General features: G+C 45.6%; 1 protein-coding gene across 2 annotated transcripts in view; it reads right to left on the bottom strand.

Moving 5' to 3' along the window:
* Nucleotides 1–1,053, bottom strand: part of TACR1 (tachykinin receptor 1) — a 33,854-nt gene extending 32,801 nt beyond the window's left edge. For both annotated transcript variants that reach the window (XM_042474062.1, XM_042474063.1), the window contains exon 1: nt 216–1,053. In XM_042474062.1, the coding sequence (XP_042329996.1) occupies nt 216–595 (380 nt within the window). In that variant the 5' untranslated portion in view covers nt 596–1,053. The remainder of the gene's footprint in view (nt 1–215) is intronic.
* Between the last annotated feature and the right edge of the window lie 19,287 nt (nt 1,054–20,340).

Below are 20,340 nucleotides of genomic sequence, written 5' to 3'. Positions count from 1 at the left end.
GGAGGAGGGACAAGAAGAACAAAAAGGAGAGGAAGACGCTGAAGAGGAGGAGAAGGAGGGAACAAGATGAAGAAGTAGACTGAGAGAAGTAGGAAGAACAAGAAGATGATGAAGAAGATGAAGAGGAAGAAAAAGAAGAAGATGATGATGATGCTGAAGAGAGGGAGAAAAGAAGAGTGGAGGAGGAGGAGGAGGAGGGGGGTCTGGGGCCTGACCTGTCGAGGGCGACGGCGGTCATGGAGTAGATGGAGGCGAAGAGGGCGGCGACGGGGAAGAAGTTCTGGAAGCGGCAGTAGAGGCTGCCGTAGTACCAGTGGTTGTGGAGGGCGTAGGTGAAGTTGACCAAGGTGTTGAGGGCGGCCAGCGAGGCCTCGGAGGCGGCCAGGTTCAGCAGGAAGAAGTTGGTGACGGTCCGCATCCTGCGGTGGGCCAGGATGATCCAGATCACCACCGCGTTGCCCGACACCGAGACCGCCACCACCCCCCCGAAGGCCAGCGCCCACAGCCCCACCTGCCAGCCGGGCTGCAGGAAGGGGTTCTCCTCCGGCGGAGGAGCAGCAGAGGAGGAAGGCCAGGAGCCGTTCTTGCCCTCCATCCTCAGCGGAGCAGGACCGGGGCCATCATCCCCCGGAGGGAAGGAAGGAAGGAAGGAAGCAGCCCGGACTCCTCAGCCCCCTTCTCCCCTTAGCCTCAGATGCCTCCTCTCTTCTCTTCTCCTCCTCCTCCTCCTCACTTTCTCCTTCCTCCTCCTTCTGAATCTTCCTCCTCTTCCTCTTCCTCCCTCTCCTTCGCAGAGAGCCCTGTATGGACCAAGGCTGCTGCTGCTGCTGCTGCTGCTGCTGCTTCTGCTCCTTCCCTTCTTCTAATAGCCCTTCAGCCGCAGCGCGTCAGGGAAGGAAGGTGGGCACCGGGGGCGGAGTACACAACCCACAACCCACAACCCACACAACATACACAGAGAGAAGAGCCATTAGGTGGCTCTGCCTTTCCCTGGGACCTGGGCTGGGAATAAGGCTCCTCAGGTCAGGCACCCAAGAAATGACAAGCTCACAGTTGGGCTTCTCCTGCTTCCATTGTTACCACCATCCTCTTCCTCCTCCTTCTCTTTTTATTCTTCTTCTCCTTCCTTCCTCCTCCTCCTTTTAATCCCCCCCCCCCCCCTCTTCTTCCTCTTCCTCCCCCTCCTCTTCCTTTTCCTCTTCCTCCTCTTCCAGGTGAGCCATTGGGTCCCACCGCATGCCGTTCTCCTCTCAGGCAACAACGTTGGTCAAGCGCCCATAACCTGAGCCTATATGGTTACGCTGAACTTTTAATGGCTTGTAATATCACTTCCTTCCTTGATGATGATGAATGTTGGGGCTTCTATATCTATTTTATGGCGATGCGTTGGTTTTATACCAGTTTTATTGCCCCTTTTAAACTAAATTTTGTAGGATGCTCTGAGCAACCCATGGGCAAAGGGACAAGGCATATACATGTCCAGTCAATGAATAAATGCCCCACGTAGTTAGTGAGGAGAGAGAGGAGTAAACATAGGCCTCTGCTTTCCAAGTCGTATTCCAGATAGGAGTAGACTGTATTTCTCTGCATTTCTCTCATGCTGAGAGAAGAAGAAGAGTTGAAGAGCTGGAGGGGAAAGGCTTGTGCCAGAAAGTGATGGAGACATCCCAGATTCTGCAAACGGAGATGTCGCACGCTCTGCATTTGACCCCAAAATCAAACATGGAGACTGAGCCAGTTTTCAGGTCTGAGCTCCTATGGGGTCATTCTCAAAGGACCAGGAATGTTGGGAAGGTTTGGCAGGTGACATTTTCCTCCTAATCCTTCCATTGGGCTCTTAGAAAGATATCATAACCCTGGTGAAGACCAATGCAAAAGGTGGGCTCCCAAAAGCAGGTCCGTCTCTTTCTCCAAACTGGGGTTGAAAACAACCCAACGGCCTTATCTTGCAAGAGTTCAAGAAAGAAGGTAGCATCACCTCCCTGGACCTTATTGCCCACCAAAGATGATCTCTCAGGTGGAAGGTCTGTTATCAAAACTTTGCAGACTCAGAAAACATCAACCCAACCGTTTGGAGCCGCGATGGTCCCACAACCCTCAGTCTAAACAAATGCACCCATCCCTCCATATCTGAGGCTTTGATAGTTGTGGATTTGATTATTCACAGATTTCATTAAATACGTTCTCTCTAGGAATCTCTGGGTCCTCCAGTGCAACTCTATGGCCAACTTTAAAATGAAAAGTTGCATTGAAAGACCTAGAGATTCCTGGAGAGGACACTCTCATAGGCCTTTGTAGTTTCTTCAGCACAACTCTATGGTCAGTGTATGTCGGACGTTGGCCACAGAGTTTCCCTGGAGGACCTAGAGATTCCTAGAAAGGTGTCCTCTCAGGTAAAAACAGGGTGTTTTTGTTCTTTGCGGTTTTTCCATATTCATGGGGATCTTGTGCCCTTAACCCTGGCGAATATGGAAGGACAAGTATAGTATGCAAACCTTTCAAGACTGAGTGGAGAACAGAAAAAAGCGACTGTGTTTAACTGGTCATATATTTAGACTAGTGAGAGAGTTGACATATACAGGCGTTGTCTACCTTGATCTCTCCATTCCCTTGCAAAACCAGATCTGACCCCTTTAATCCAAGGAAAGCCATTCCCTCGAACTCTTAGCCCTGCCAGGAGCATGTGCAGCGGTGGGGCTTTTGTCCATAGTATTAGTACTATGGCCCTGCATTAGCACCAGCCGCACACAGTTCTTTTGGAGCGGAGGTCCCTCTGGCCCACCAAGAGCCTCTTGACTTTGGATGATCCTGAGGACGTTGGATGAAAGATGGGCGATTAACTCTCTGGAGAGCCTCCGAGAACTTGCTCTTCCCAGCCTGGGTTTCCTACCCATAAAAGGAGCCTCTTTGCCAGCCATTTCCCATCATGGCTGGGATGAGAGATGAGCCACAAAAGGGATCCAAGAAGGCCTCCGTCCCTGACATATTTACTCAGAATTAAGACAGGCTGGAATCAATGGAGAGTTTGGCCAGTTCCAGCTAAGCCTCATTTGGAAGCGTCCTTCGCTCTAGAGCTGCTAAGTATAACACATCACTTGCTCTGATTTGTTTTCGTTGCGGGTGTTTCAATAGAGAGGCAATGCAGTGCAATGGTTAGGATGCTGGGCTTGGGAGATTTGGGTGCTAATCTTCCCCTGAGGCACAAAACTGGCTGGGGCTCTGCATCTGCACTGCAGGGATAATCCAGTTTGACACCACTTTAACTGTCATGGGATTTGTAGGTTGCTGTGGCACCACAGAAGGTCAAATATCTTGCAAAATTGCAAATCGGAGAGTTCCATGGCATGGAGCAATGGCAGTTAAACCGGTGTCAAACTGGATTCATTCTGCAGTGCAGATGCAGCCTTGGACATATATGTCTGTATTTTGGCAGGAAGGTATTTTAGCAGATCTGTTCCAAGGAGTTATGCTTAGAGAGATTTTGCTGAATGCATACACAGACACACAAGAATAAAAGATATAAACAGCCATCGCTCTTTCAGGATTAGCACCAGAACTATGGGACTTCTAGAAAGACATCCATCAGCTCAAAATGGGCAACAGTCAGTCTGACACACAAGAGGCATTTTTAAAAAGGCACACAGATGTGTCTTTAGGGATCAAGAAGGCAGATTTCAGCACTGGGGAGATCCACCATAGAAACATACCTAGGAAACGACAAGATCCATAGTGAGCTACTTTGATCCTCTGGGTTTAAGAAAAACAAGAGGAACAACTCTACTTTTAACTTAATGAGGACCATCTAGTTTATTTCCTGGGGCATCAGATAGCAAGTTTTGACGCTATTGTTGTTGTTGCTTCTGCTGCTGCCGACTGTTTGCTCTTATCTCCTATCGGCAATTGGAGATAAGAAGCTGCTTGAAGCCTGAGAAAGTTTTGCAATAAAACGAGTTCTAGAAGATTGTGCTTGAAACTGACCTCTGGCCTGGGAAGATTTGGCACCGAACATGAGTTCTGGCCCAGTACAGGAGACTCAATATGTTAATTGTTGAATATGGGCCCACCCTACTTGGAATGAAATTCAGGCCTGGTATTCAGACTACTTGTATATATCTATGTATGCATAGATATGTAAGTATTGCACTTCTATCCCACTTTTCACTCTTACATATACATACATACACACACGTGTGTGTCTGAGTTTTGTGTGCCTTCAAGTCATTTCCAACTTATGGCGACCCTAAGGAAAACCTGTAATGGGGTTTTCTTGGCAAGGTTTGTTCAGAGGAGGTTTGCCATTGCCTTCCTCTGAGGCTGAGAGAGTGGGACTTGCTCAGATCAAGTGGGTTTAATGGCTATACTGGGAATCAAATCCTGGTCTCCAGAGTTATAGTCAAAGCATTACTCCCAGTTCTATAATGTATAAAAACCCCAAGTAGTTACAAGGCATATAGTCCCATAATAGCTGGTGCATGCATCCCTGCACTTGGGCCATAAGAAACAGCCTTATATCAGTCCAGATAATGGGTCCATTTTGTTCAGCATCATCGATATTGACTGGCGCAGCAGGAATCATCTCACCTAATAGCAGCACCTGATTGAAGCCAGGCGCTTCTGCGTGCGCACTGTGCGCTCAGTCCCTGTGTTACAACCCCTTCTGCTCATTTATTGACCTAACATTGTAAATGTCCAAGGCACTTTGCAGAACGGCGCAATGATGGCATAACAACCAGGACAGTTCCCCGCAGCTTGCGAGAGTCACTGGAATGATTGCATTACAAACAAGGCTGCAGACAAAGTGAATGTTAAACAGAGGAGTTTGGATCAAGAATGCGTCAAAGCTGCCCCCGGAGAACAGACCCGTCGGGGCCTTGTTTTGACAGGCTAATAGTAAAGCCATAAACCTGTTCACATCCTACGCATGCATAAGTTCCCTTATAGTAGTAGTTGGATGTGTTTGTCTGACGTGGGATGTCTGCATTCAAGCCACGGTTTTGGAAATGTAAATCTGCTTGTGGCACCATTGTGGAAAGGTGTGCATGTGCATTGCACCTTGATGCAGAAGGGTGTGCTGATGAACCCTGAACATTGTTTAGTGGTGATCCTTTGTGTGTGTGTGCACATTTGGTCTTGCAATGTTGTGTTTCTCTAATGAGGCAGCATTGCATAACTTTGCATCAACTTTGTCCTCTCAATGTAGGATCACAGTGTACATTTTTCCATTTTGGTTGGAAATCTTTGGAGCAACTTAAAGGGTAAAGGGTTGTTGCCAATGGGTGCTTTGTGCTTCCAACCTCTCAAATTTTGCTCCTGTGGGACCTTCCAAAACAGTGTGCCATGAAGGTTAGAACAATAGGAAAGACAGTTTTAAAACATTGCATTCTCCACTTTGGATGAGAGAGTTGTATGATTCCCTCTGACCAAAAGCACCTTGAATTCAGAGTCAAGCCCTGCTCCAACCAGGAGAATTCCTCTAAGACTGTTGTTGCATGGTTTCTGTGTTTTCCTTTGCTCCTCACCCAAGATTCCCAGCAACTGCTCCAGTCTGACTTCCTCTCTTTTCTGTATTTTAAGAAACAAGTTATCTCAGATTTCAGTGCGCAACATTTTCAGAAACAGAAGATCAAAAAACAATGTGGCGGACACAACGTCAGCCTTTCCAGAAAGAGCCGTAGATCTTTTCAACACCTTTGGCCACATCCCTGCGCAATGGCGCAACAGAAGGGCCTGGCCTTGGAAAAATGCTGGAAGCTGGTCTTGGGGCTGACTTCCTGCTAAATCCCTGGAGGAGCCAGAGTTATTCAACCTCATGGAGCATAAATCTGGCAGAGGAAGCTCTTTTGACAGGTTTGCAGAGGGGCAAAAGGACTTTGGATCAAATGCTGATACATGAACCATTTCATTTCGCTGGTCTGCCAAGTGCCACATTGCAAACATCTCAACTTTGAATTTATGCACACTTTTTGTCCAGTTGATGCTATGTCTGGGCATGTAGGCAGAATACTGTCACTGGAGGTATGCGTTGCGCATGTGTTTACAAAGCATATTGCTAAATATTCCAGTGACCTGAAATCTGGATATGAATTCAAAGATGCTTGAAATTCTCCAGATAGATGCCGTCCTTGGAAGAGAGCGTTTGTGGCTTCCCTCAAGACCCACTCAGAGGCCTGGCTTGACTAGAAACGGCTAAGTTTTGGTTTTAGCAAAGTGTGGATACACAACTAGTATCCCTCACCAAAAGGCGACATGTCCAACCAATGTGTCTCCTAAAAGCCCCAAATACAAAAACAGGAAGGCCGCCTTCAGGAACAAGGGAAGTCTTCCCTTTCAACACTGGCATTGCGTCCCTATGAAGTGCCATTTCCAGTCAAACTCCATCCCCTGGGCACAGAAATCAAAGGCATTGCCATTCTGGTGCCAACCTTTTGTTGGATTAAGGAAGGAAGCAAAGGCGGTGAGTCGACTCCATTCCCATCAAAAGCCTTGGGCCCCAGAGAGACAGTGAAGGACACTTTGACCAAGGGATGTTTTTTGAGGGAGGCCACAAGCTTTTGGGAAGACCAGCAACTTTTTGGGAGGGTTGCTGCGGTTGTATGGAATTTATGGAGCACATTTGTTTATGGCTTTGGTCATCTGATGGTCCGGTGTTGTGAGTTAAGGACTGGTCAAGAAAAACCCTAAGATGAACCTATCATGGGGGTTTTCTTGGCAAGGTTTGTTCAGAGGAAGTTTACCGTTACCTTCCTCTGAGGTTGAGAGAGTGTGACTTCTGATTGCCTTTTGGCTGAAGAGTGGGGTATAAATACTATAAATAATAATAACAATAATAATGTCACCCAGTGGGTTTCCATGGCCGAGCCGGGATTTGAACCCTGGTCTCCAGGGTCATAGTCCAATGCTCAAACCACTGCATCATGTGAGCGAGTGCTGTTTAAATTACTAACAATGTTCTCATTGGGGCTGAAAAAGTGCCCTTTAATGAGACCTGTCCTTTTTGCAGCCTCCGTTGCGGTTTATTCGGCTTTCCATGAATTTAATGAAATGCTGGCTGTCAATGATGCTCTTGAATGTTCCTTTAAAGAAAAAAAACCCCACAGTCTTAGATATTATTGTCCCCTTTCCTTATTAAAGTCAACCGTGGAAAGAATTCCTTAACGCAAGCAGTACCTTTGCTGGCAAATGCTGTAACTGAATATTTGGCATTTCACAGCAACATTTGGATTGGAAGAGCTTGCGGATCTTAGTAGTCCTTAAAGAGACAACATTAAGGCAGAGAGGGGAAAAACATGTGTCTTTCCAGATGTTGGTGGACTGCAAGCCCAGCAATCCTTCCCATCACAGCTATTGATGAAGAATGATGGGACATGCAGTCTAGCTGCATCTGGAGGGCACCGCATTCCCATTCCCTGGTTTAAGGCAACATAAGAAGGTTCAACCCATACTAAGAGGAAAGTGAGGAATTGGGGAAGAGTGAACAATCCCTTTCCACCAGATTTCCCCAATAAATGCTGGTTTATTCCAAAGCAACATGAGTGAAGCATAGCCATCATGAATTTTAATTCCAAGTTGAGAAAAATTAAAGCGTGGAAACTATTGCAAGTAGGACAGAAATGTGCCTTTAGGGGAAGAGCATCAGAAAAGCCCAGGTATCTTTCTTCACGGAAACTCAGAGCGACAGGCAAGCAAGTTTTGCTAAATCTCCAGCTAGTTTATCCCCATTAAATTAATTTCAAACTTTGCATCCAAGCCCCAGGGCTCCCTCCTGAAATGCACCAGGCTCACATTTTGGGGGGTCTGGAAAAGAAATGTGCCTAAAATGAGTCTTCTGACAGTAACAGGGGAGACCCCCCCCCCAACACAGATTAATTCAAAGGATGAAAAGGGAGGTGAGAAACAAAACAGCCTTTGCATTCAAAGCAGAACAGATGAAGAGCAACTGCAGGGCAAAACAATGGAGATGCATTTCCCCCCTTCTTCAAAAAAATAAAGAGAAGGAAAGAAAGAAAATGAGATCAAGTGGAGTTTTGCTTCTGAAGACAGAAAAAAGGAGCACTTGAGAAATGATTTCTTGGAGAGGCAAGAGGAGGAAATGGAGGTCATGTTCATCAAAGGAGAGGGGAGGAAGCAATTTGAAGCAATAAGTGGAGTATTTGGGAGACGAGACGCAGCGGCGGCCGAGTTGAACGCTTTCTTTCTCTCCTGGGTTCAGTGGGATGCATGGCTGGGATGAAGATCTTCATCCCGAATCCTCTGACTATCTTCCCCAAGAGAGCGATCCCAAACATAAGGCCCAAGCTGTCGTGAATTAAGGCTCAAGAGTTTTACCTTCTATATCACCTTGCCCAAAATTATAAAATTACACATTATGAAGCAGCGATGCAGACTTGTGTCCATTGACTTAGGTCACTGCAACGACCTGGACTTAGACTTGGCAAAATGACACATGGACTTGACTTGAGACTTGCATGTTTTAGGGACTGAGATGCTGTTGCCATTCACTTCAAGCAGCAAGCAAGACTATCCCCCAAAGTGCATTTCTTGGAAGGGAGCAGCAAATGTCTTAGGCAATGGGTCTGAGGCAGAAGGTTTTTTGGAAACGCTATAGAAGGATCCTCTGATGTGCCACAGAAACAGGTGGCTGAACAGACCTCAGTCCTCGCCTTAAGCCCATTGCCTCCTGCGTTTGCTGTTCTTCTGAGACTTGGCTTGAGAGATGTCTTGCGAGTATCTTGCAAGGACTTGAGACTCAATTTGAGACTTGAAGGTAGAGACTTGAGACTTGACTTAAGACTTGGGCTAAAAGAATTGAATGCATCACTCTTACAAAGCTACATTACTTGCAATTCATTCCAAAACCCAAGAAACAAATATGAAACGGTTCCAGCCAAAATTGTCCATGCCATCATATTTCCATTTTCTGTCTATGGCTGTGAAAGGTGGACAGTGGAAGAAAATGGATAGGAAGAGAATCAGCTCATCTGAAATGTGATACTTTAGAATAGTTCTGCAGATAACCTGGGCTGCTAAAAAGACCAAGAAATGAGTCCTAGAGCAAATGAAGCACGGACCCTTCCTAGAAGCCATGATAATAAAATGAGAGAGCCTGCAATGCTTTGGACACATCATCAGAAGGCATGACTCACTGGAGAAGACAATAAAGCTTGGAAAGGTAGAAGGCATACTGCCTAAGGAATAACAACAAAGAGGAGAGTTTCATCCTAGGAGTGAAGGAGGCTGAAAATCACACGGAACAAGTCTGGGCACTTTTGATCTCAAATCTGAGCAAAAACACACACCGCGGGGTAAGAAGCAAGCAGCATTTGCTCCTCCTTTCAACTCTGGCTCTGTTTGCAGAGTTAATTTATTTCACAGCAGATTCCTCCATTGTTTTTGAGCTCCTTGAGCTAGAATGATCTTGCCCCCAAACAATTATTTCCCTCCGTTTGAAGCCTATGAGGTGACTCTGACATTAACACATACATAATGTGCATGTAACATGGTCACAATAGCATCCTGGCTGCTGCCACAGATAGGGAGCAACACAACAAGTCCCTTTTCCGGAGGGTTGCTCCAAGCTCCAATTGTCAGAAGGAGTGGCAGAGTTGTTGCTCTTTAGTGCCACCGCTGCAGATGACCAGAAAGGGTACTGTAGGCTTGGAAATAAGCAAGTTGAGACTCAATGAAAGAAGGAAGTTGGCAGCATGAGCTTCCCTAGACTTAAGTCCGTATGCATCTGAGGAAGTAGACTGAAGTCTAGGAAAGTTCATGCTGCCAACTTCTTTCTTTCAGTGAGTCTCAAAGGCACTACAAGATCTCTCTATGTACTGATTCTACAGACTAACACAGCTATATCTCTGAAGAATTAAAAGCCCATTTAAAATGTAACTGCAAAATGAAAGAGTAAGCAACAGCACACCACTCTTCATGCATGCTATGGCTACAAAATCTACATTTCAGAGGCTTACCTGAGTAGTAAAACAAGGCTTCAGCTGCTGGAAAGGGAGCAGAGATGCCAGGACAAGGTCTCCTTGGGTCTTTGGAGCACCTTGGTGCCACCTTTCTGATGGAGTCTACGCTTCCAATGGTTGCTATTTGGTGTGCTGCACAACCAGTGCACTCCACTAGCAACATCACCTCCTAGCAATCTGTGAGTTGCAGCCCAAACAAGTATTGCTTCCTGAGCTTTGGACACAAGGCAGAGTAGGCAGCCGGCATTCATTTTGAGGGTTCCTGTTTTCTGCAGCCTTGCCAACTAATGTGAATCTCTGTCCTTGATGCTAAAGTAGCCCCTGGGCCAGATCTTTGACATCCCTGGCTCAGAGAGAAAGGAGCCCCAAGGAAAATGACAAGCCAAATAGAGAAGGGCGTTGTATGGATCACAAGTGTGCGTCTTGATGGAACGTGACACAAGCCAAAGGCCCTCAGTGAAGAGGATCCTTAGCTGGTGCTGACCTACAAAGTCACAAAGTTCAAGATATTAGTGCAAAATAGTCCCCTTCTTCCTCTGCTTCCTTTGCCTGCAGTCTTTGCCTGGAAACCTATCCTCCGTCTCAGCCTCACGCTTTGATTTATCGCTTAATCTGCTTGAGCCTTTGCAGCCTAATGGCCTCTTTTTGCTCATCAAATACTTTCCCCTCCCCTCCCAATAATTATTAGGGAAGTGTTTTCACCTTGTTTACTCCAAAAGTGCGCCGTTGGACCAATGATGGCGATGCTGGGGCTGAGAAGGCAGAGCTGCCAAAGATGCTCCAATTTGGATGCACAGACGCCACTGCTTTGCTGGAGTCTTTTTGCAAATAGTAATTCTAAGAGGCTGTTCCTTTGTACCTTTTCTCCCTTGCAGTAAATAAGGGCAAGAACAGATGAGACCCTTTTGCAAGAAGGGTTTGTTTGTCCACTACTTTTATTTCAGAAATGTCCCCAAAGCAAATGATGAAGCCTGGTGTCTCTGTCAGGGATGCGCAGCATAAATCTTTGCAAGAGGAGTTAGGCATTGGTTTACAATTGGATTTAGGATGCAGTTATGGGCCCTGGGGGCCTGAAAGAGGGGACCAAAAAGCCCCAAATGAATGCAATACACAAAAGAAAGCCTTATGCTCTGCCTTTTTTTCCACCAGTGGAAACACAAAAGATCAGTGCCTTTTAACATAAGAATAACCAAATTATGAATTACTTATAAAACACCAACCAAAGAGAGAGAGAGATGCAAGCGGACAGGCAAACTTTCACCAATATTTCCAGATATGTTGCATTATAGGGATCAATGTTTTCATATAGATTATGTTACAGAATATATAGTCAGAGTGCTGTGGTTTGAGCATTGGACCAGGGCTTTGGAGGACAGGATTCGAATCCCCTCTGGGTGATTTTAAGCAAGTCACACTCTCTCAGCCTCAAAGGAAGGCAATGGCAAATCCCTCTGAACAAATTTTGCCAAGAAAACCCTTGTAATACGTTCACTTTGGGGATGCAATAAGTCGGCAACAACTTGAAGGTGCATGACAACACCAAGAGGAAGAAATCTAACTTATATGGTTTGGTTTTATCTTGAACCTCCTTCAACACAACCATGTTCACTGTTTAATAATGGATAAATACAGACCCCTTTCCCATAAAATAATTGCTTTGTTGTCTTTCTCCTTAGTCCCTAATTAAATCCATCAGCTTTGCCATATAAGCCCTGCCCCAAATCCTGTATCTCCATTCTCTCTTTTTCAGAGGAGGAGATTATTTCCCAGCTCCCCGTCATTAGAAATGCAGACGCATGCAGCTGCAAATAAGGGTATAATAATTAATCCCACACCTTCCGATTCCATTATCCCTTTTAAATAGCAAAAGGGTATTGTGAAGAGATGGCAAAACAAAATCTTCCATGCCACCCTTTGAAGGTGCCAGCCACTGCTGCAGGCAAAACAGCCCCAAATACCCACAGAAAACTAGAATCTGAATTTCCTCAGTTCAAAAGAAGGAAGCCAAGAAAAGGCACTGTATGTGACAGGCAATCGTGCATCGAAAGCCAGTGTGGGGTAATGGTTTGCGCGTTGGACTACAACTGGATGCATGGTGGTCTCCTATCCAAAGACTAACCAGGGCTGGCCCTGCTCAGCTTCCAAAACCAGACAGGATCTGGTGCCCTGAGGGCATTTAGGCTTCAGTCCAAAAGAGTGCAACTGTGTGCCATTGGAATTGTTTTGAGAACTGATCCCAGTCCTTCTGGAGCCTTTGGCACAAAATCTGGTGCCAATGGACCAAACAGGATCTGATGCAGCTGGGATGAAAAAGAGGTTCCTGAGTTGGGCATGACACAGATCCTTGGCATTTTGTTCCCCCTTTAATTAAGAAGAAGGAAATAACAACATTAGGAATTAAGCCCAGAAAGTGCTGATGAGCCAAATAATCCGGTTAATTCTCCCTCTTTGCAAATCATCAGAAATCCAGGACGGAAATCCTCTTTTCCACGGAGGAAAGCAAACAAAGAAAGGGTGCATCCAGTCTTTATTGCAGAAGCCTCACTTCAGACTGCTATGTTTATGTGGCATAATGTTGTTTGCTGTAATAAGACAGGCCTCACATGGCTGAACATTTGAGAAGATGTTCTTTTCTTCAGGCCTAGTCTTAACAAAGTGAAGGTCTTACTGTCCAAGAGTGGGCTTGGAAAAGGGGCTTTTGCACAATCTTATTATTAGTCCCAAATGGAGTAGACTCATCAGATCAACTGGATTTACAGAAGTGTGGACACCACCCAACAATGGATTCAGTTGGTGCATTCTTCTTGGTACTGTTCATAAGAAGCAGGCTTAGTGTTTCTCCTGCGCAAGATCAGATGAGGAGCCCTTCTTCAATGCAGAGCTACAGCATCTTGAGCAATCTGCCATTGGGGCCAAACTGTGCTCTGGCCTCCCAGTGTTCCCTAACTTTGACTCTGGACCTGGCAGACATTCCTCCTGAAACGCTATGCCAGGTGGAGCCGAATGCAAGCTCCGAAAGGAACGAGAAAAAGAAGTCACGCTGTTCTTCCATTATCTGTCTGGCACGGTTCTACTCCATTTGGTTGCTGAGCAAACTGGGCAGCCAGCAAGCGATGCTCCAAACACATTAGGAACAAATGGTCTCTGCAAAGTCAAGAGGTGGTTGCTTCTTCCCAACAGCTCTCTCTGCAATGGAGCTGCTTCTGCCCAGGAACCACCCAGATGAAGGCTTTATGATGACAGGGAATGGCAGGCGCATGGCAGGCGCATGGTGACAGGGAATGGCAGGCGCATGGCAGGCGGAGGCTGGCTCTGGCTGCCCAAAGCATCTGCCTGGCGCTATCTACCAGAAAAGTAGCATCCGAGGAGGAAGGGCTGGGCAAATCCCAGTTTTACCCTGTTTATGCACAGAAATGATGGCAACGGGAAACCTCCTCTGAACAAACCTTGCCAAGAAAACCCCCATGATAGGTTGGTTTTAGGGTTGCTATAAGTCGCAAATGACTTGAAGGCACACAACAACAACAACAACAACAACAACAACAACAACGTGTATAAGGTGCAAATGAACCATACATTAATTTAGCATTTAGACTTGGATCCCATCTCCAGCGGGACATTGGTTTCTCCACCAAGAGCAGAACCATGTTCAATGTACCGAAAGAAAGCAAGTGAAGTACAACACTGCATTATGATCAAGAGAAATCCTGAGGCGCTTGGGTGAAATGCAGTATTGTAATAATAATACTAGTCTCTCCTGGAGCGCAACTAAACCAATCACTTCAGGCAACAATCCTGACCTGAGCATCCACTTAAGTAAGCTAATGCACTCTTAAGAACCTCTTCTGCAAGCGCCAAGTACATTAAAGTGGCGCTCTTCTCACATCATCGGCACAAATGCATGGGTGCCAACTGATGCGGCCCCAGATTGCTCCTGCCTACTCCTATTAGAAGGAAGGTCCATCAGAAATGCCTTGGTCCGTCAAGGCAGAAGAAGCAAGAAAGTGGGTTGGGGTTCATCCCAAATGTGTCTGTAATGGAGGCCTGGAACCATTAGAGACACCTTCACATTAGAGGAGAGAAAGGAAAAGGAGGCACATAAGCCCAGGTTTCATGCAAGCCCTTTTGCACAGCGTTAATCTCATAATATATGAAATGTGCACCATAGTTACCAACATGGGAAAATCTCCTCTGGATTTGACAGTTTTGCTCTTCCTGGAGATGTTTCAAAACCTCTGGAAGTTTTTTTTTAAAGTGTCTCCCTCCATTTTACTTATCTTGCAAGAAACAACCTGATATGTTTTGAAATCCCTGAGCAGTGCTCCTAAGAAGAGGCTTGCGTTGTGTACTACAAGGACAGATGTATTTAGTATGTTTTTGCAGTGTTTTCCAGAAAGTAGCAAGCGCTGAAATTCAAAGCTTTCCTGCCGCAGTTCTCCTTTGCAAAGGGACCAAAAGGAAGGGATGCTGCCTGGACCGAATGCATAGCCGACCCGTTTGAAGTCCTTTGCAAGTGGAGATCACAACTCTTGCTATTTAAGTCTCATGACAACAGAGTTACACACACAGCTGGTGTGTTTTTATCTTCCGGACTTGTGCGGTTTGGAAAGCAAAAGAGTTATAAAAAGGGATACAAAGGGAACATGACTTCTCAGAGCTGGGGCTACCTGAATGATCTTTCCGCCAGCCAACATTCGGCCGCCTACTCTCTGAATCCTTGTTTATTGACTAAAGTTTGACATTGTCATTCTTTTCAGAGTTAAGCAGCTGCAGACCTGGTTAGTTCTTCAATGGGGAACAACAAGAAAAACCAAAAAAGGGATCTCCAGGTAGGGTTGGGGGGAATCCCAAATCCAAAACATTAATTCTGGTTTCAACCTCTGTTTGGAAAGAAGAGATGCGGATAATTAAAAGGGACCATAAGGCCAAGAATGGAACTCTGAAACAGTAGGATATAGAAATGTGTATATATACTGTATATGGCTTTGAGTGTTTATGTTTGTTTGTTTGATTGATTGATTGCTTGTTTTTATGTACATATAAAATAAAATTATAAATCGTAAAAAATTGGAGTAATCAGATCTTTATGGAAACCACAGGAAAAGGGACAATGATATGTAGGCAACAGTTTCCACAATTCCTGTATTGCAAGGACATGAGATGGAAGGTCCCCAGTGCTCTTGCTACTTACTACTGCTCTTACTACTAGCAAATAAGGAATTAGAAGCTAAAATTTCAGGTTTGAGGCTCTCTGTCCAACCAGTATTTACTTTCCTGCAGCTGCTCCAGGCCAGTCCTCTTGCAGACGCTTCCTCTGCCTCCATCTCCGTCTCTGGTTTTCCCAGCAAGCCTCCTGGCATCTTGGCATCTCTGGGTCCAAGCCAGCCCTTCTCAATAAACTCCTATTCATTGTAATGTGTTAATTGCATTGCTGGGGAAACCTGGGACAGAAGCGAACGCTGTGGCAGGAATTGGGGGGGACAGGCGAGTCTCGCCGCTTCCTTTTAACAAATTAATTGTATCAGGGAATTGTTGCAGGCGGCAGAATGGTTTTTCTTTTCAGTTTAATTACCCTTCTCGCTGTCGAAGAGTTATGAGCTCTGGGCACATTTATCTCCCTGTTTTGCTGCCACTTAACAACCTCTTGATAGGTAGGGAAAAAGAATTGTAGACTCATAGAGTTGGAAGAGACCCCAAGAAGGGCCCTGATCCAGTCCAACCCTATTCTTCTGCCGTGCAGGAACTCTCCATCAAAGCATCCCTATTGAGACATGGCCATCCAGCCTCTGTTTAAAGATTTCTAGGAGAGGGAGCCTGCCTCTTTTGCCTCACTCCCAAGGGCTTCCCGGTTGCTCTTTCTTCTTCAGAAACATCTGGATCAAGGTGTGAGCAAAGTGCAATTCTCTAAAGGATGATGTCTCATTGCAGCTCCCATCAGCCTCCTAATTTAGCTGATATAGCCAACAATGAAGAATGCTGGGAGCTGCAGTCCAGACATAACAAGAGGGTCATGCTTGGTCCACACCTGATTGCAAAGTTACACCAACCTTATCTTCTTGTATTTATTTACGGTTGCAAAGTGTGCATGTATGCGCGCCTCCAAGTCGCCTGTCAACTTATGACGGCCCCATGAATTTTTCATAGGGTTTTCTTAGGCAAGGAACCCTCAGAGGTGGTTTTGCCAGTTCCTTCCTCCAAAACAGACAACACCTGAGATGGAGGCAATTTACCTGCAAAGGCCTGTTCCTCTGCTCTTGTCTCCCAAGAGATTACAAAGTGGGTAGCTCTAGCAATGTGCTTCCACTGGCTCTGCTTTGCTTCCAAAAGCAGAGGAGACCGAGTGTCTTCTTGGACTCTGCTTTTCCTTGAACCCTCAGAAAAGGCAGAAATGTTTTTTCTTGCTCTGACAGGCCCAGAAACCTGAGTGTTGCCAACTACACACATACAAATGGCTTTTCCTCCCGTTGCCTTTTGCTGTGATCCAAAACCGCCGTCCCATCGCTCTGCAAACGTTGCGCCTGGCGGCTGCGTCCATTTTTCCAGAGGCCTTCTTGGCCGGAGGCGATGCCTGCGCCTCTGAGATACCGACTCTGAGCCCTGAAAGGTTTCCAAAAAGCCATCATTTCAACACTCCAATAATTCTGATGGAAGAAGAGCGACATCAAGCAGTTTATGTATTTAGGAGCTTTTTTATCAGCTTCCCAATAAAGATAAACCAGTTACAGTTTCCAGCCCAAAATGCCGGCAGCAAAGAGCAGCAAATCTTTCTCTTTTAAAACAGAACGATTTGGACAGGAGGAATGTCAAGCGGATCAGATCTTCAGCATCCATCAGGAAGAGCCTCTCCTTCTCTCTTTCCAGCGTTTTCCATCCATGATGGAATCTGGGTTTAGTTGGGGAAAATATACTAGAAAGCTAGAGAAGCTGCAAAAACCGAGTGACAAACAGTATTTCTTGCATTTGTGTTTGTTGTTGCTGCATGCCTTAAAAACATTTCTGACTTATGGTGACCCTAAATAGGACTTACTATGGGGTTTTCGTGGCAAGATTTGTTCAAAGGAGGTTTGCCTTTGCCTTCTTCTGAGGCTGAGAGAGTGTGACTACTTGCCCAAATCGATAACCCATTAAGTTTCCATGTTCAAACAGGGATTTGAACCATGGCCTCCCAGTGTTTTAGTCCACTATGGACACCACACTGGCCCTCTAAGAAACAATTTAACTGCCATGAATCCATGATTATTATTACTATTACTATTTTGTAGTGTGTCAGCAATTCATCCTCTCCATCTTCCTTCCATCTCACCGTCAGTCAAATTCAAGCGTGCAATCCTATGTATATCTTCTCAAAATGAAGACTTTGATTCCAGGGAAGCAGGCATAGAACTGCAGCCTGAGTAAGATGCATAAAGCACTTTAGTACATCCTACTCAGGCTGCAATTCTTTCCTGCTTCGCAGGACAAACCAACCACTGTTTTCCTTTCTAAAATGTACATACCAGCAGCCAGCCTTAAAAAAGCCTCTTTCTGAGGGCTACTGCAACACAAAGCTTGTGATTTGTGCCCCTGGACCATACACACAACACTTTCTGCGCAACTCTCTGGAGGCAGCAGCGGTGGAGTTATTTCTCTACAGATCTCCCAAAGATCAGGCTGCGTCTGGGTTCTGCAGAAACAATGCACTTTGGCACTGCTTTAACTGCCATGGCTCCATGCCAAGGAATTCTGGGATTTGTGGTTTTTGTGAGACAGTCAGCCTTCCCTGTGAGAGAGCGCTCTGGTGCTACAACAAACTACAAATCCCAGGATTTCATAACATTGAGCTGCGACAGTTAAAGCCGTATCAAATTGCATTAATTCTGCAGAAGTGGTGTCCATCCAGTTTGCAGATAAAAACTGGTATGAGGGTTTCTATGAGGTGTGCAAACTAAACCATTGCATCTATGGGTATTTAGAAGTGAAAATCGCCCAAATATCACTATCCAAAGGGATTTGGGGAGCTTTGGATGTCTACAGAGAGGGGTTCATATACAGGCCAAAGGTCCACTTTCCTGACCATTGGATGGACATTACAGGGAAATTGTTCTCCCTGAAAACGGCCTGTTTTCTCTCCCACAAAGAGATTCCCTCAACCCTAAGACTTGCAAATGTGTCTGCTTTCTAATAATCCCAATACAAAGTGAATGCAAGTCGCATCGTTGGGGGAAATCATGTGCTAAGTGGACAAAGTACGCTATTCCAATTTTATTTTTGACAGCACTCTGTGGCTAACCTTTATGGAGATATTTAGATTGCGTCCCGCGGTGAATAATTGTGTCAGAAAGAGGAGTTGTGCAAAATTAACGGCATCCGTCTCATTAGCGACTGTGTTGACGGAGCGGCTGAGACTGACGGCGTTGGAGTGCAAATTCCATTCAACATTAATCAGAATGAACACATGAACGAGTTGCAGAATGAGTTTATGAGAAGATTATTCTCACGACGGTGTTAGCCGACTATAGATGAGGGCATAAGGATCGGGGTTTTATTACCAAATGAACTCATCTAACAAATTAATAGGGCCATTGAGTGGAGGCTGATGGATCCAGTATCCAGAGCGGAGGCAGTGGATGAATGCCTTTCTCCCCATCTCATATTGCATGGGCTTGGAAGGGCTCTCTAGGCTTCAGTATCAACTTCTCTAGGATTCTACCAATTCTGGAACCCAGTTGCCAGGAATCCCTGGCCTTAGGGTTTGCTCCTGAAGGCTAAATTAGATGGTCCATTTATTGTGGGCTGAGGTTGTTGTATGGGGTGTTTCTTTGCTTGTTTGTTTAGAGGGGCTTCTGTAGGTAGTGAAAGATCCATTTGTCCTACTATGTGATTTTCCTCACCTACTGATCTCGCATTCAGCGTGCCTTTCTTTGTTATTGGAAGGTAAATAGTGACTTAATTTGCAAGCCTGTTTGAGGAGAAGCACATAGAATCACAGAGCTGGAAGAGACCTGAAAGGCTATCCAATCCAACTCCTTGCCATTCAGGAATACACAATCGAAGGGCCCCAGAGAGATGGCCATCTATCTCTGTGGAAGCCCCATTGTGGGAGAGGAAGCAGAAGGGATACACATCCCCAGTGTTCTTGTTTGATGTTCAGTTTCTCTGCAGTGGGAATACGCCTGCCTTGACCTTGAGGTTCTTCTTGGATTAATGTTCCTCTTTGGTGCTCTTTGTTGTTGTGTGCCTTTGAGTCACTTCCCAATTATGGCGACCCTAAGGGGAACTTATCACAGGGTTTTCTTGGCAGCAGTGGTTCAGAGGAGGTTTGCCATTGCCTTCCCCTGAGGCTTAGTGGGGATTCAAACCATGGTCCCCAAAATCCTAATCCAAGGCCCAAACCACTCCATCATGTTGGCTCTCTGTGTCTTTAAGAAATCCCCCCAATGTCCCTGCAGCCAGGATTTCTCACAACTGACTTTTTGCACCACTTTGCAGCAGCATCTATCCCTGGAAAGACCTGGATCTCTGCTCTCTGGGGACCTCGATTCCAGCTTTAGCTTCTCCACCTCTCTGCCTTAGAACCTCAATTGAACCTATGGAGAGGTTAGGATGGGTTCAGTTCCTATGTTCAGATGACTTTCATGTAATTCATGAACCCTCTGAACCGTCACGGTTTCCAAGCGCATTGCTAAGCCTCTTGCATGCAACCAACACAATTGCTTGGAAGTTTCTGCCGCCTTCAAAGGCAGCCATAATAACCCAAGACAGCTATTGATTTCCAGCAATTCAGCAGAGCCATCCTTCAATCAAACACACTGTATGGAAATGCCTTTTCAAAACGCACCTGGGCCGTCCATTGCCATGCGCTCCAAAGGCACAAAACCATGATCTCACCTGAAGCTGCCATCCTTTTGGAAGAAGCATTTGTCTTGCGAAGGAACAGGATGTTCTTTGTCGCATGAGATCTTTCAAAGCAGAGAGGGTCCCTCCATCTGGTTCTCTCTCCTGGAAATGAGGATAAAACACCAGCTCTCCTTGTTCTTCTGTGTACAGAATATTCCTTTTCTCCCGTCGAGTGCTTGCAAAAAGATGGCTTTTCCCCCCTAATTTATTTTTGATTGTGCAAACATCCTCCTGAAAGAAGGCAAGAAGAAAGAACAAAAGAACGAAAGACATACAAAGAGTTGGGAAAGAATTAATTAAAAATGAATAAGCCGGAAGAGAACAAATAGAAAACTGCTTGTGTGAATAAACTTTGCTAACTCTCCAAAGAGGTATCCATGCAAAACTGAAGAATGTATGCTACATGTTCGGAGTAGGAATGGGTTATGGCTTCCTCAATCCACAGAGCAATGGGAGATGGGCCTTTTTCCTTCCAATACCAAAATATAAAGCTTGA

Source organism: Sceloporus undulatus, chromosome 6 (assembly GCF_019175285.1).
Source record: "Sceloporus undulatus isolate JIND9_A2432 ecotype Alabama chromosome 6, SceUnd_v1.1, whole genome shotgun sequence".
Taxonomy (NCBI): Eukaryota; Metazoa; Chordata; class Lepidosauria; order Squamata; family Phrynosomatidae; genus Sceloporus; species Sceloporus undulatus.
Note: the sequence above shows the minus strand (reverse complement) of the source record. Positions and strands in the feature narration are given on the sequence as shown.